General features: G+C 49.1%; 1 protein-coding gene across 4 annotated transcripts in view; it reads right to left on the bottom strand.

The window, feature by feature from the left end:
• The window catches only part of LMF1 (lipase maturation factor 1), a 185,141-nt gene that overhangs the window by 106,887 nt on the left and 62,570 nt on the right, over positions 1-15,684 (bottom strand). For 3 of the 4 annotated variants that reach the window (XM_061349227.1, XM_061349225.1, XM_061349226.1), the window contains one exon: positions 7,009-7,074. In XM_061349227.1, the coding sequence (XP_061205211.1) occupies positions 7,009-7,074 (66 nt within the window). Of the gene's footprint in view, positions 1-7,008; positions 7,075-9,329; positions 9,732-15,684 lie in introns of those variants that run through there. The other variant, XM_061349224.1, reaches the window with a different exon arrangement.

Below are 15,684 nucleotides of genomic sequence, written 5' to 3' on the forward strand. Positions count from 1 at the left end.
CAGCCCAAATTCCACCTTTAAAAGCATTTCCTCCCTCTCTTTTGAAGTGATGTGCACATTTAATTATTATTAGCACAACAGAACCCAGCCCAAAGTTGGGAATAACAAACATTTCCAGCAAACTCCATTCAAAGAGATCTTGCATCCAGTGTAGAGCACCTGGGATTCATCTGAAAACCCATCTCAGATAGAGACCTTCTTGCAGCAGCCTGATACAAAATCCAGATACAGTGTAATAAGCTTTTGATGTCGTGTTGACATTTATCTGCCAATATTATTGCTTCATGCACTTACCTTATGATGGATCCTGTTACTTAATTGATCACAGGCAAGGTCAGGAACTGGCCCTTCTTCCATCTCTAGCACTGACATCATGCAAATCACCAAAAGCCAGAAGAAAGCACCTAATCCTCAGTTCAAACCCACACTAAGCAGCACTTCAGTACATGTGAATGAAGACAACTGGTTTTTCAATTATGCCTCCAAAACGGTCCTGTTTCAAAACTTATGACCAAATGGAAAAACTCAAAAAGGTGAACACAAACTGCTCTTCCCTTTGCTGTCTGTCGCCTTAACTCAAAGAACAGTTTGCTTTCACAGCAGGAGATGAAACTAAACTGCATTTATAAGCCACCACTGTCAGAACTTTGTCTTCTCCTTGCTCTCCTTACAGAGGACGCATCAACAACAGCTTTGGCTTCTATACAGCAAGATGTCCAGTGAGAGCAGAGATGAACCACAAGTCACTTGGAGTCAGAATCACAGAAACAACTAGATTGGAAAAGACCTTTAAGGTCATTAAGTCCACTCAGAGTACACATTTTACTGTTTCAAGTAATGATGGGCTGTCAGGAACCCCAGAAACACACAGAGTATCTACCAAATCCCTGGTCACTTCTTAAAACCCTCCCAGATGCTGAAGGCAGCAATTGCCCTGGGCTTCCAGCCACACATGAAGCAGCACTGAGCTCACCCCACGCCCTGCAAGCACAGACTGCTGGACTTCCATACCCTTTTCATAGGATCATGGAATGGTTTAGGCTGGAAAAGACCTTAAAGCTCCTCCAGCTCCAACCCCTGCCACAGGCAGGGACACCTTCCACTGGAGCAGCTTGCTCCAAGCCCCTGTGTCCAACCTGGCCTTGAGCACTGCCAGGGATGGGGCAGCCACAGCTTCTCTGGGGACCCTGTGCCAGCGCCTCAGCACCCTTACAACAGAAGAGCTTCTGCCTAAGAGCTCATCTCAATCTCCCCTCGGGCAGCTTTGGCACATCTCCAAAATGCTTTGACTGTTACTTCGTTTAAATATTCGTGTTTTCTGTTTAATTCAGCACTATTTCCCTCACGAATCTGTAACTTTAAACTCACATTTTGAGCAGAAGGTCTGAGTACCTGCTTCCCTGTTAGGAACATTTTTGCTTCCAGCATTGCAAACTCTTGGAATAAAGCCCATCCTGAGCCATCAGGAATGATGAAAGCAGATCATTTTCTGATTTATCAAAATGAATTACTAGATATTATTTACTTTTCGTTTCATAATAGATTGGGATAAGCAAGATGAAAAGTCTAACAAGGCTTAATGGAGGGAAGAGAAGGGAGAAAAGAAATCAAGAGGCAGTTAAAGAGCAGTTTGAGCTTCCTTCTCACCCTTATCAGCACAGCTATCAGTCAGCAAGCCCATAATTAGGTACAAAAGACATTGTGCTCTGGAGAGCTTCTCCAGGAACCGGAGAGCTGCTGCATGCCAGAAGCTGGAGCAGTGATTGACAGCCTCTATTTAAGAGAAACAGTCACAGAATAATTAGTGACAATTTGTACAAATCAGAAGGAGTGACCTTTGTGGCTGCGCAGCATCCTACGCACAGAACTAAAATGTGACTCAGTTGGGAAGTAGAGGCCGCTTCAGCAAAGTCCTTCAAACTTTCCTGCTTCATGGCAACAGACCCATCCTGAGCACCTACAGATGACTCCAGTACAGGGAAGCAAAGCCTGGGTCTTACTTCCAGAGTTGACAGAGATTTTGTTGCTTTGAGAGCTGGTTTTGGTTTTCCTTTCCCTTTATCCCTCTGTCTCAGTACTAAGTGTGCCTTGCTAGCCTGGCTTTCTGCAGCAAAGGATGCAAATCATTGAGAAACTCTTAGATAAAAGGCATCCCCTTAAAAGCATCACTTAAAAACCACTACCTTAAAATTAAAAATACAGAAGTGCAGCCCTGAGGAGAAGGATTTGGGTGTTGGATGATGAGAAGCTCCCCATGATCCAGCTTCAGTGTGCGCTTGAGCCCAGAACCCCCCCGTGTGCTGGGCTGCACCCCCAGAGCGTGAGCAGCAGCTCAGGGAGAGGATCCTGCACCTCTGCTGCTCTCTGAGGAGACCCCCCCTGCAGTCCTGATCCAGCTCTGGGGCAGCAGCACAAGAGGGACATGGAGCTGTTGGAGCGAGGCCAGAGGAGGCCATGGAGATGCTGCGAGGGCTGGAGCAGCTCTGCTCTGGAGCCAGCCTGAGAGAGCTGGGCTGGGTCAGCCTCGAGAAGAGAAGGCTCCTGAAAGGGAGACCTTAGAGCAGCTCCAGTGCCTAAAGGGGCTGCAGGAAACCTGGAGAGGGGCTTGGGACAAGGGCCTGTAGGGACAGGGCAAGGGGAATGGCTTGAACCTGACCGAGGGGAGACTGAGCTGAGCTCTTAGGCAGAAGCTCTTCCCTGTGAGGGTGCTGAGGCGCTGGCACAGGGTGCCCAGAGAAGCTGTGGCTGCCCCATCCCTGGCAGTGCTCAAGGACAGGTTGGACACAGGGGCCTGGAGCAAGCTGCTCTAGTGGAAGGTGTCCCTGCCTGTGGCAGGGGTTGGAGCTGGAGGAGCTTTAAGGTCCCTTCTAAACCACTCTGTGATTCCATGAAAACACAAGCTGTCCCTGTAGTGAGCAGAAGGGCCACAGTTTCCTTGCCTGGTTCATGCTACGGCTCTCCCCTCTGCTGAGCTGCACCCAGCATCAGCCCAGCCAAATACAGGCCACCCAGGTCCCACATAAGGGACCCTCTGTTTGTTTTTAGCAGTCCCTGGGCAGTTTCAGTGCAAAGCAGAGGAGCAGGATGCCCAGCAGGACCCTCCTCCCCAGGCTCGCCTGCCCCAGCAGCTGCTTCAGCAGCTGTTCCTACCAGTTGGTGGCTGAATTTTATAAGATATCTGTCTGTAATTAAAAAGCAACAGCACTTTGGCAGCCATTATAAAAATGCATCACTGGATTGCATCCCACGGGGAGTACTTCTGCAGTGGAACACAGGGCGACGCCATCAATGTGACCATGGAGGACTTTTCCCATTTCTAAAGCCCAAAGATTATCTGCTTAACTGCTCTGCCAAGACCACCATCAGCATCCAAACCCACAGGCTCCATTTGGACTGGTTGTGGGTCAGAACTGCTCGTCTCCAGGCTGTGCCACTCCAACCTGGCCTGTGCCAACACATATGGTCGCAAGGTGCTCTGCAGCACAAGCATTGAGGGTTGGGGAGCTGCAGGTTTGCCCAGAGGTTGTAAAATACGGGTCTTGCACAAGAGTATTTTCTCCATTTGGAGCACGTTAAGACATTGTGCTCGTGCCAGCTGAGCAGCACACCCAGAACTAGCAAAGCTTGGGCCAGACAAAGCTTGGCACAGAAGGGAGTGGGAAGGGGCCCCTGGGGAGCAAGTTGGTTCTCCCCATTCCCATGCCTGGCTCACAAAGCTGGTACCTAACAGCAGTTAGAAGCTGCTGCCACCCATGCTTGGGCAATGTCCTGCATGCTCTAGAAACAGCCTTAAGTGGCCAGAACCTTCCATAGAAGACCTTTTCCCTGGTGCAATGGGAGCCTGGCTATGGGAAGGAGATGCTGCACTCCACAGGGGCTGAAATATGCCTCTGGATCAGGGGGACTTGCTCAGCCACATCTCCCCTCTCACACAAGCCAGGAACCAAGGCTGCCTCTGTCTTCCCCAACAGATGAGATGCTGCTGAACACTGTGGGATCTGTGCCATATCCTCCAGTGGAAGCAGAAATCTAGCTCCAGCCTGCAAACTACTGCAAGAAGATTTGTAAACCCTTATGTACACAGTAGATAAATGCTTAATAATAATGATGACAAACAGACCTGAAACCCCAGAAGCAGCTTCGCTCTGCATTAACTGCCTCAGGAAGAGGTTCCACTGAGCAAAAGCCTCCCGTTGACTGGGACTTCTTACAGGGCCAAAAGCCAACAGAGAACAAATAAAGCCCATGGTACATCAGACTCCAGGACATCACTTGCCTGTAACTTCCCAGGCAGCATCATTTTCACATGCTAACATGGACACATCTGCACGTGAAGCTCTGGGGCACCAGGAGCCCTGATCTACATCCACATCAGGGTGCAAACATACGCACCTACCTAGGAGCTTACGGCCAAGTTAGCAAAGAAACTAACACAGAGGAGGTTGAACTCCCTGTTTACGGTGTTTTGCCAAGCTGGGATTAGAGTCTGGGACTCCTGGCACCCAGAGCCACGATTAATCCACCGACTGTTTCTACCTCTACCCCAGCCTCCAAGCAGTTTCCATGTGCCAGGCTGGGTATGATGGTGAAGCAAAGTCTTCTCATCTCCATCAGTGCCTGCCTTTCTCTTCCACACTCACTGGAGCCCATCTACCCCTCAGGGATCAGAGCAGACTTAGGCTGGTAGGAAAATACCTTTCCTATGTAAACCATGCGTTCTGCCATTTCCCTCTCCAAATTACACAGCGTCACAGATCGTAAGCCCTCTAAACAGAGAGGCTTCAGTTGAGGAACAGATCTCCATAAAGGCTGGGATTAAGGCCCTGCACATTAGAAAGGAAAGAGGGAGGGAAAATATGCTCCGTTTAATTACCCAAGCCATAACAACATTTTACTATTTCACACACGATTCCTGACAAAAGGGGAAATGTTATTTTCCACCAGCATAGCTGCTGGTTCTACTACAAATAAATAGTCCAGGGTGCGCTCACCATGCCAGAGATGGAGGCCATGTGTTTTCATTAATTCTCTTGGCAGAGAAGCCCATGTAGATTTTGGACTGCAGCTCAGGACTGGAACAGGAGAGCTGGGGTGGCCAACATACATCACAGCAGACTCCACTTGGCCCAAGTCCACTTACGAGCTGGTCCAATACCCAGTTATATCATCCTAATTACGAGCAGATTCCCAGTTCCCTCCCCTCCTTGCAGATGTATCTTCAGCTTCACCCTTTTCTTCCTCCCTTCTAACTGGTTGAAATCAGCAGGTGAATCGCACCCTTTTGTTATCACTGGGAGACAAAGTTTGGCCTCTTTCATTTTCCTCTTATTGCAGCTTCTTTTGTGTGGATTAAAATAATTTATATTGATAATGTGATCTGCCCCCTGTCCCTGTTCCCAATTACTCATACAGACTGGGGATCCTGCATTATGGATATGACAGGAATGGTCTTAATTAGCCCTTGTGGGCTCCAGAACTGATTCTGGTTTTGATTTGAGCTATCTGGGATTATGCAGGCTGACTGATGTGGGCTGGGGTCACAGCGGAGCCTGCCAGGGGGTGCTGGGGGGCTCACTTGGAGCTGGCTTTTCTCAGCCTGCTGCCAGGTGCCTGGCAGGGCACAGCAGAAAGGAAGGACAATTTACTGCAGCCACCTCTGTGTTTGAGATGAAGAGTGACAGCACCGAAGGGTCACTGCATCCATAGTTTTACTCAGAATGAAGCAGGATACTGACAGGGCAACAAGAGCTCACTGAGCAGCCTGTGTAATGGGCATTCAGTGAGTGAAACCCATTGCAAGTAAAAGATGATAACAGAAAAATAAAGGAGCATTAAAGCTGAAAACGCAGAGCTTTCTGGACCTGCAAAATTCCATTTCACAATAAGCAACCAGTTAACCAGGAGCAAAAAATAAAGGTGTAAGCACCTGGGAAACTGGTAGATCTCTTTCCTATTTTGGGAGGAGGAAACCCAATCCTCTAACAGGACTGGTAACACAGTCCCTGGCACTAAATGCAATTCCATGCATACAAGGTGGAAAGACTGAGGTCCTGTTTGAGCATCCCCACTTCCCTTTTTCAGTGCCTGCCTCGCACAGTCATTCATAGGCAACACCTCGGAACACATTCTGCAGGTCAGGGAAGTCAGGCTCCGCCAGGGTTAATTGGAAAGGGGAAATGGTTTCCAGACATGATGCAGGTCCACTGAGAACATCACCCTGAAGGTACATCCCCAGGGGCTGACAGCTCAGGTCCTACCAACAAACCCAGCAACAAAAGCTGCCCCAGGCTGATTATAGAGCAGAGGCATTATACCATGCTGTGCAGGTTTCAGTGGCTGCAATGTTAATCTAAGAGGGAATATTGCTCCAGTACCATGTCTCCTTCACTAAACCAGGGCTCCTTGCCCAGTAGAGCATTGCTGTATGCAGCAATTTCTTTTTTAACACTGTTTATACAAAACACAAATGCAAAAATCTAGGTAAAAGAGAGGGGAAGCTGAGCTCCTCTCTCCATAATCACAGAAGAGACAACACTTAGAGCCAGAACTCAAACCACAGTTTCTAATCAGAATGCAATGTAATCACTGCAACAGATGTCCAAAAGATAAAACTGCATGATTCTGAATTGCCAGCGATTAGTGCTCTGCATCTTGGAGAGCACTGAGATGCTCTATTTTTGTCTACATACATCCATGTTTTAGAAGTATAAGCCTTCAACACAATGGAAACTTCTTTCTGTTCCTCTCCTGCAGGATTTTAACAGAGGAAGTTCTCAGTGAGGTTCAGGTCTGCCCCTGAATCAGTCCATGATGGTGAGGGGAGGGAAAGAGAGAAGCTGATCTTTTAGGAATGCAACTGGGAAAAACAGCATCACCTAGCTGGCACACAGACATTGCTGCACTGCCAGAGACAGAAGGCTATGATAAAGAAAGAAAACATGGAGAGCAAATTCTTCTACCAAAGTAAAGCAGACAAAAGAAATTATCCTTGATGCGCAGATCACTCACCTCATAGTGATAATCCATGCAAGTTAACTCCTGCCAGCAGCGATCTCCTCGGATTTTAATCAGACCCTGGTGGGAAAATAAATAAAAGACAGAAAATACAGTCACAAATATTATATTTTACTTTATCTTGTATATCAAGGTATTACTGCAAGATGCCAAATACTCTGGTGCAACTACAGGGAGAGCTGGTAACAGCAGAGAAGTGCAGAGGCTCCCACACTGGCTCACGGCATCACCAAGTACCAGGCAGGAGGTGCAGAGCATCGAGGAGCAGTTAAGAACAACAAAGCTCTGCCACTGGGCCATGTCTGTGTAACAGTGAAAAGGCACCTGCAGACCTAAACATGCCATGGTCACAATCTTAAAATCCAGACCCAGGTGTCTCCCTCTCCCAAAGCCGCCTATAGAAAAGGAAGCAGCAACACAGACAGGGATGGGACCTGCAGCCTCACAGAGCTGGACCCAGAGATGCAATCAAAGTAATTAGAGAAACAAAAGAGCAGAAGGGGAAGGAAGCTGACAGATCTAAACACAGATGAATGCCCTAATGACAGGTCTGCTCCACCTTAGGTTAGAGGTTGGCAATGAAATAAGCAGGTATCAGAGGTTCCTGTGCATTGATATTTCAGGGCAACAAGAGGGTGAAATTTCCAAATCAGTGGGTCCATTCCAGGGCTGGCAGTAATATTGGGATTAAATTTCTTTCCCTCGATGGTGAAGAGTAGAAAGGAATCAGTCGTCCACAGCGGGAAAGACACCTGGCCAGGGATGAGCCTGCTAGCAGGAAGCCCTGCAATCAAGCCGTGCCAGCCCCAAGGTATACAGGTTCAGCTTGTTGGCTTTGATGTATGGGAAAGGCCCCTGATTAGGATCATAATATCCCAAATTGAGGAAAGCTTCACTAGTCAAAAGGTTGAACCAGCTCTATCATCTGCATACAATTAGGGGGTATTTGCCTACCTCTGACATTGCTACTAATTGAAATGTTCCTGCCTTCCTTAGTAAAAAAAATACAGGAGCTCCTGCAAGGACCAGTTCCTGGATATACCACGAGCATCCTGAAGCTTCTTTATGTTTGCACTAGGAAAAGTTTTCAATAAGAGACCAGTGACCTTTCAATGCTAAAATCTGAGAGCTCAGAGAAGATGCTCTATGGCACATCCTGGCCTATTGGTTTCATCCAAATTGCTTTAAAAAAAATGTATCTCTGCTTGCAGCATTAAACATAGTTTAACATGTCTGAGGCTCAGGAAAATTCCAAATTCCAGTTAAAGATCCTCCCCCCGCCCCAAACTGTCCTGTCATTGTAAGTAAATATCCAGAAACATCCACTTAGGAAGAAGCTCTTCACTATGAGAAGAAATACCCTGGCCTGGGAAGTCTCCATCTCATGAAAGGGACACCCCCTACCAGCACCAGCACCAAACCCCAAATATTGCTGGTGCAGAAGGCACAGGGAAAAGCACAATGGATGCAAAGTGATACCACAGAGGATCTGTGTGACAGAAGAGAATGGTGAGTACCAGCCGCTGCAGTTTTCCTCTCTAGTGAGTTACCCAGCAGATCACATCACTCCTCCATCACTCTGCAAGGGCTGGAGCAGCAGAGGCAGGGACAAGACAGCCTTGCTGTCAACAGCCACAGCTTCATCTTCCCCTCCTGAGTCACCCACAGCTCACTCTGCCCCTCAAACCTTTTCTACAGTTACAGGATATATTGATAGCATCTCACAGGATGTGCTGCTGCTGGCACAGAGGCTGGACAGACACTAAGAAAGGCTCTGTGCAAGAATGCGAGAATATTAAAAAAGGACAGCTATCTTGATGACCTTCCCTCCTACCTTGGCCAGGCTGTAATCAAGCTCTATTATTCTGCAGGGATAATTAAAACAAGTATAGGATAGAAAAGCACCGTAGTGAATATCCGAATCTTCCCCGCAATGAGTCACTAAGGGACTGTTAATCACATTTTGTTTACTACAAAGCTTTCAAACAGGAAAGTCACTTAAAGCTCTGAGAATCAAATCTGGTTTGCAGCACAGAAAACTCCCACTCTCATAATTAGGGGGTGTTTTAAAGGCTTCTTTCCCCTGCTGCTGTCTTGGAGTCCACTTCCACTCCCACACTGGCATCTGAGTTTTAAATGAAGTTGGACTAAGAAACAAGAGTATGTAGTGCATGAAGACTACGTGCTCTGTAGCTCTGTTTCTGATGAGGAGGACCGGGAAAGGAGGATGACGCATGGTGCCTCACTGACTAATCCCACTGGTAAGAGCTATGGATCCCTGGATGTGGCCACAGCCAGGATGAGCTCTCACATACCTTATTGCTTCCTGCTCGGATCAATTCCGGATTTATGCACTCTTCCCATATTATTTGTCTTCTGCTGACATTTCTGGATGTCAGCTCCTGTTCTCTTGAAGGTGCAAACTTAGTTTGAGAGATGGTAACTGGGTCCACGTGAGCACGGGACAGAAGGAGGAGGGGAGGAAATGGGGATCCCCACATCTGCCAGAGTTTCACATTCACTGGATTTCTCTCAGTCTGCTAACAATTCCCAATCCATTTTCAAGATTCCTGTGTGTATATTGAACTGGCTTGGACCCCACAGCTGCAGCACATTATGCTGCCATACTACAGATCATAGAATCATAGGATCAACAAGGCTGAAAAAGACCTTTAAAGATCATCGAGTCCAACCTTTACCCCAGGGCTGCCAAGGCCACCACTAACCCATCGCACTCAGGGCAAACTGATCTTCCATCACGATTTCCATTCATGGCTGCGCCTCCTCTCTCATCAAGGTTTCCCCTTATGGCTGCCCCTCATGATCTCCACTTGCACCCAACCTCCATCTGCCCCTCATAGTGGCTCACACTGTACAGCTGCCACCCCTACACCTCATGGCTACCCCTCATGCCCCATAGCAGCCCCTGCCCTCCCCTCACATCCTATGGCTGCCGTTGCTCTCCCTTCACAATCACCACTCACCCTGATGGCCACCTCTCCTTTCCCATCACAATCTCCCCTCATGGCTGCCCTTCTGCTCTCCCCTCATGGCTGCCTTTCCTCTTCCCTCCCAATCTCCCCCCATGGCTGCCCTTCTCCCTGCACCATCTCCCACCACGGCCACTCTTCCACTCTCCCTCAAAATCTCAACTCATGGCTGCCCTTCGGCTATCCGTCACGATCTCCCCTCATGGCTGCCTTTCCTCTTCCCTCACGATCTCCCCTCATGGCCGCTCTTCCCCTCTCCCTCAAGATCTCAACTCGCAGTCGCCCTTCTCTCCCCTCACAATCTCCCCTCATGGCTGCCTTTCTGCTCTACCTCATGATCTGCCCTCATGGCTGCCTTTCCTCTCCCCTCTCAATCTCCCCTCATGGCTGCCCTTCTTCTCCCTGCACCATCTCCCATCATGGCCACCCTTCCGCTCTCCCTCAAAATCTCAACTCATGGCTGCCCTTCTGCTCTCCCTCACGATTTCAACTCATGGACGCCCTTCCGCTCTCCCACAGGATCTCAACTCATGGCTGCCCTTCTCTCCCCTCACGATCTCCCCTCATGGCTGACCTTCTGCTTTCCGTCACGATCTGCCCTCATGGCTGCCCTTCTGCTCTCCCTCACGATCTGCCCTCATGGCTGCCTTTTCTCTCCCCTCATGATCTTCCATCATGGCCACCCTTCCACTCTCCCTCAAGATCTCCTCTCATGGCTGCCCTTCCGCTCTTCCCCCACTATCTCCCCTCATGGCCGACCTTCACAATCTCCCCTCAAGATCTCCCCTCATGGCCCTTCCTCTCTCCCTCAACATCTCAACTCACAGCGCCCTTCTCTCCCCTCACAATCTCCCCTCATGGATGCCCTTCTGCTCTCCGTCATGATCTCCCGTCATGGCTGCCTTTCCTCTCCCCTCATGATCTCCCCTCATGGCCACCCTTCCACTCCCCATCAAGATCTCAACTCACGGCCACCCTTCTCTCCCCTCACAATCTCCCCTCATGGCTGACCTTCCGCTCTCCCTCAAGATCTCCCCTCATGGCCACCCTTCCGCTCCCATCAAGATCTCAACTCATGGCCACCCTTCTCTCCCCTCACAATCTCCTCTCATGGCCACCCTTCCACTCTCCCTCAAGATCTCCCCTCATGGCCACCCTTCCGCTCCCATCAAGATCTCAACTCATGGCCACCCTTCTCTCCCCTCAAAATCTCCCCTCATGGTTGCCCTTCCGCTCTCCCTCAAGATCTCAAACTCACAGCCGCCCTTCCTCTCCCGTCACGATCTCCCCTCAGGGCCGCCATTCCGCTCTGTCACGATCTCCTCTCAGATCAAACCCGAGGGAAGGATCCAGACATGCGCAAGATGGCGGACCTCTGGAAAGGACGGAAAGGAACCAGCCCATCTCCAGGCTCCAATGCAGCCCGGTACTCATAAACACACGGCTGAATCAGACCAGCCTCAGATGGGACAGAGTTAAGACCAAACCTGGTGTTCCGCTGGGTTGGAGGCAATTCCTGACTGTGGGACAGACCAGGATGGACACGTTCCAACAAAGGCCTTTTCCGTTTCTTTTGGAGGGCGTGTTTTGAGAGTCGGCTCTGCCTGATCCCTTCGAGATCCAAGAACAGACAAAGGTATTTAGAACGTTCAGTAGCCTCAGGCAAGAGCTACAGGCAGCCGCTACCACAAACCCGCTGTACCAGCCTCAGCCCAACTGCTCCTTCCCTCGCGTGTACAAGCCTCTGGGCTCTGTAACGAGTAAGTTCAAGGATCAGGAAGCAAATTAAAATGCAACACCTGCAATTTCCAGTTTTTGGTGTTTTCCATGCTCCCATCTATCCCCCCACCTTTAATTTCTCCCTGTGGTCTTCAAGCATCTCTAGGTGCCGTGGTTTTTGATACAACATCAAAATTGACCTGTTAGTTCTAATTCATGCTGTCAGGAGTTGGTGATGCTCACAGGTAGGCACTGAGCAGGAAATGATAGCTAAATGTGTACCTACCACCACTCACTTTGAAGACTGGGCAGGTCCTCAGTGTACTAAACCGTCCCTTTTTGCAGCATCCTGAAGATGTGAATACAACAAGAGACCAAAGGAGAGGAAAACCTTTCCCATCCCACTTCCAGCTCCTTGTCCAACACAGCCATCTCCCTGCCTTATTAAACTTGCCTGCACACACGGGGCTATATGCCAGCTGGGAACATCATTACTCCTGGTTATCTTACAACACACTGACCACATTTCACAGGTATGAAATACCGAGAAAAACCTCCAGATCCCAGACAATCTGACGCCACACTATGTATGGGTATTTATGGACTCAAACTCATCCAGTTCCATCCCTCTGTGAGGGGCAGGGACACCTTCCACTGGAGCAGCTTGCTCCAAGCCCCTGTGTCCAACCTGGCCTTGAGCACTGCCAGGGATGGGGCAGCCACAGCTTCTCTGGGCACCCTGTGCCAGCGCCTCAGCACCCTCACAGTGAGGGTCACTGCTCAGTTCAACTCACTGCTATTATAAGAAGTCATTGTTCTCATTTATACATGCTTTTATATTATTCCATCTTGGCACAATGTTCATTATGGCAGTGCAACCATTTGGGAACATGGAAAAGATGTGCTATAGGAAGCTCAGCACACCAACTTGTTTCTTATTATCTACATTCCAAAATAACTTGAAAAAGGGGATTTTTTTTCTCCCCCTTTTTTTGGAGTTGGCAAACTTAGGAAGTTTCTTCCAAGCCCTGAGCTAGCAGGGCATTAACTAACGCTTGAATTCTGCATTTATTTTGACATAAGGATTGGAGACTAATAGGCATAAGATTGGGAATTTTGGAAACAGTTTGTATTTTTCCCATTTTGTGTTCTGCTGTAATTACTATATAAAACCAAAGAAGGGGGGAAGATTTTTTTGGGGAGAAAATGGCTTTTAAAGCTTATTTTCTTTTCCCCATGATGAAGTCCACACACTTACGACCCCAAGACAAAACCAAGCCCCTCAGATCCCTGTTTGGACACTGCGGGTGGGTGATGGGCCTTTCAAATCCCCGCATATCAGAAGGGAAAGCTATCCAGCAATACAAATTAAATAGAAGCTAAAGGGAAGGAAATAGGTGGCTCGGTGAACCAGCAACTGCCCTTTCACCTCCGTGGCCTTGCTTTGAATCCAGCTCCAACCAGAGTTATTAAATTCATACTGCTGGGATGGGGGGTACAAAGACGTGCCGGGGTTTGAGCACTGCAGCCCAGCTCGTGGCAGCCAGAACGTGCACACCAGCCCCTTCCAGTAATAAGAAAACCCGGCCTGGGGAAGGGGAAAGTTGAGATCTTTGTCATATTAATTTACAGCTGAGTGTGGCTCCAGGCCATTCTGCACACTCAGAAACCTCCCCGCATGAGAACTATAAAATGTTCACCCTGGATTGAATTAGCATTCAGAATGAAATATGTGCTCAATACCTTCTCCCCTCCTAAGCTGGCTCCCTTCAGGGCACGTCTGAGGAGCACAACAGAGGATGGAGATGCAGCACCTGCTTGTGCTTCGAAATCACCAACCTCCGGTGCTCCCAGGCTCACAATGAAGGTGCATTAAATTCAGCAGCGTTTCTCATAGAGGAAGGAAAATCACATTGAGGGCTTTTTATTTATTAATCAGAACAGTGTTCAGTAAAATGCCTGGTTCTAATCACCAGAGCCACTGCGCCGTCCTTGCTCAGCCTCCATGCGTGTTCCATCCACCAGCCCTGCTCCATCCATGCACTCCTGGTCATGTATGAACAGCATTTCTCACACCCAGCCCTGGATGCACTGTAGGTGTGGTGGGTGACTTTTGTCACTGTACTTGTATTTTCTTTGCCTGCTATAGGTAAAAGAGGGCTGAAGCAGCTCTGCTCTGGAGCTTGGCTGAGAGAGCTGAAATGGGTCAGCCTGGAGAAGGCTGCTTAAGGGGAGACCTTAGAGCAGCTCCAGTGCCTAAAGGGGCTACAGGAAACCTGGAGAGGGGCTTGGGCCAAGGGCCTGTAGGGACAGGCCAAGGGGAATGGCTTGAACCTGTCAGAGGGGAGACTGAGCTGAGCTCTTAGGCAGAAGCTCTTCCCTGTGAGGGTGCTGAGGCGCTGGCACAGGGTGCCCAGAGAAGCTGTGGCTGCCCCATCCCTGGCAGTGTTCAAGGCCAGGTTGGACACAGGGGTCTGGAGCAAGCTGCTCTAGTGGAAGGGGTCCCTGACCATGGCAGGGGTTGGAGCTGGATGAGCTTTAAGGTCCCTTCAACCCAAACTGTTCTATGATCACATGTACCTGACCAAGACCCTATTTTGCCTCCAGCATCATCACTAGCACTGATAACTTACTAGAGTGGTAAAGGAAAGATGACCACACAGTCATTTGGGCAGATACACAAGCAACCAGAGAAATAAAATCATATTTCCCAGCAAATTCTTAGGAGAACCCACACTGCAAAACATCTTCCTCCTGCCTGCTGCAGGATGACCCAGCCAGCAAGGCACCGAACAAGTCTGGTTTGCAAAACTCACTAATCCTGCTGAAAAATAGCTATTTATGAGTAATAAATTCTCTTTCAAATGCGGTAGATTGTTGAATACATTTGCAAGGTTTGCCAACTGGCGGCCAGGGGACTTTGGGAGTGGAAATCAAAATCACCCCTTCACTCCCACTGAATCAATTCCAGTCTTGCTTGACTGAGTAACCTCACATGCACCCTCTCTTTCCCCATCATTGAAAGAGTATCCAACAAAAGGGATTTCAGGGAAAACTAAGTCATAGGGAGCAAGTTTACGAACAGCTTTTGTGTTCCACAATTCATGAGTTTAATTGAATCGTGGCACAAATCCCAAACCTCCATGGCACATGGTGGCACAGGGAAGGTAACACAGCACTGGAAGGCAGAACCAGAGAGGGATGTGAGCCATGCAACTGCTGTCTGTGTCCTCCAAAGACACCTCCCTGTTTGGTTTTAGGATACTGAAAGCTGAATTTACACTGTGGCATGGTGGGGATCATCTTCTTAAATCACAAAGAGGATGGGCATGTGAAGAGAATGGGTCCTTACTTTTCTACTGCACTGTTTCAGTGAGAGGAGCACTTCTGGGCACTGCTCCTTCTTATCGCATCATTCCTAACCCCTGCCATTAGGATTAAGCTAAACATTGAGGTGTGAAGATCCCTGCTACCACTACTGGAAGCTCCATAAAGGGGAACCCCCCAGGGCCTCCAGGACCTGCCCCAGACCTTCCGCCCCAGGACCAGCAGAAGGCTCAGAGCATGGGAACCATGTGGGTCCATCCCAGGAGAGGAGAGCAGAAGCCCTTCCACCATGTCCACATCACAGCTGCCATGGACAATGAGAACCACACAAACCCATCTCCAATGTCCCCCTCTAAGTGTCCTCCACCGCATGCCCCAAGGCTATCGTCCCACCTAGATACAGCTCAGCCACCTCAATGGAGACAAGGGGGTGAATCTTCCAGGGAAGGTCCACACGGGTCCAACCTCCATCTCCCCCAGACCTTCCACTAAGCTCTCACCTCATCTCTGCCTGGTGACAGTCTCTGCTCTCCAGCTTTACTTCAGACCTCCCTCTCCCTCCCTTCCTGTGTTCACTCTCCTTCCAATTGCCTTTCTAATTAGCTGATTAAATCTGCCTACACCCAAACAGGAT

The sequence above is a fragment of the Neopsephotus bourkii genome, unplaced genomic scaffold (genome assembly GCF_033783945.1).
Source record: "Neopsephotus bourkii isolate Nb327-2 ecotype Australia unplaced genomic scaffold, CSIRO-AGI_Nbou_v1 NB_384, whole genome shotgun sequence".
Classification (NCBI taxonomy): Eukaryota; Metazoa; Chordata; class Aves; order Psittaciformes; family Psittacidae; genus Neopsephotus; species Neopsephotus bourkii.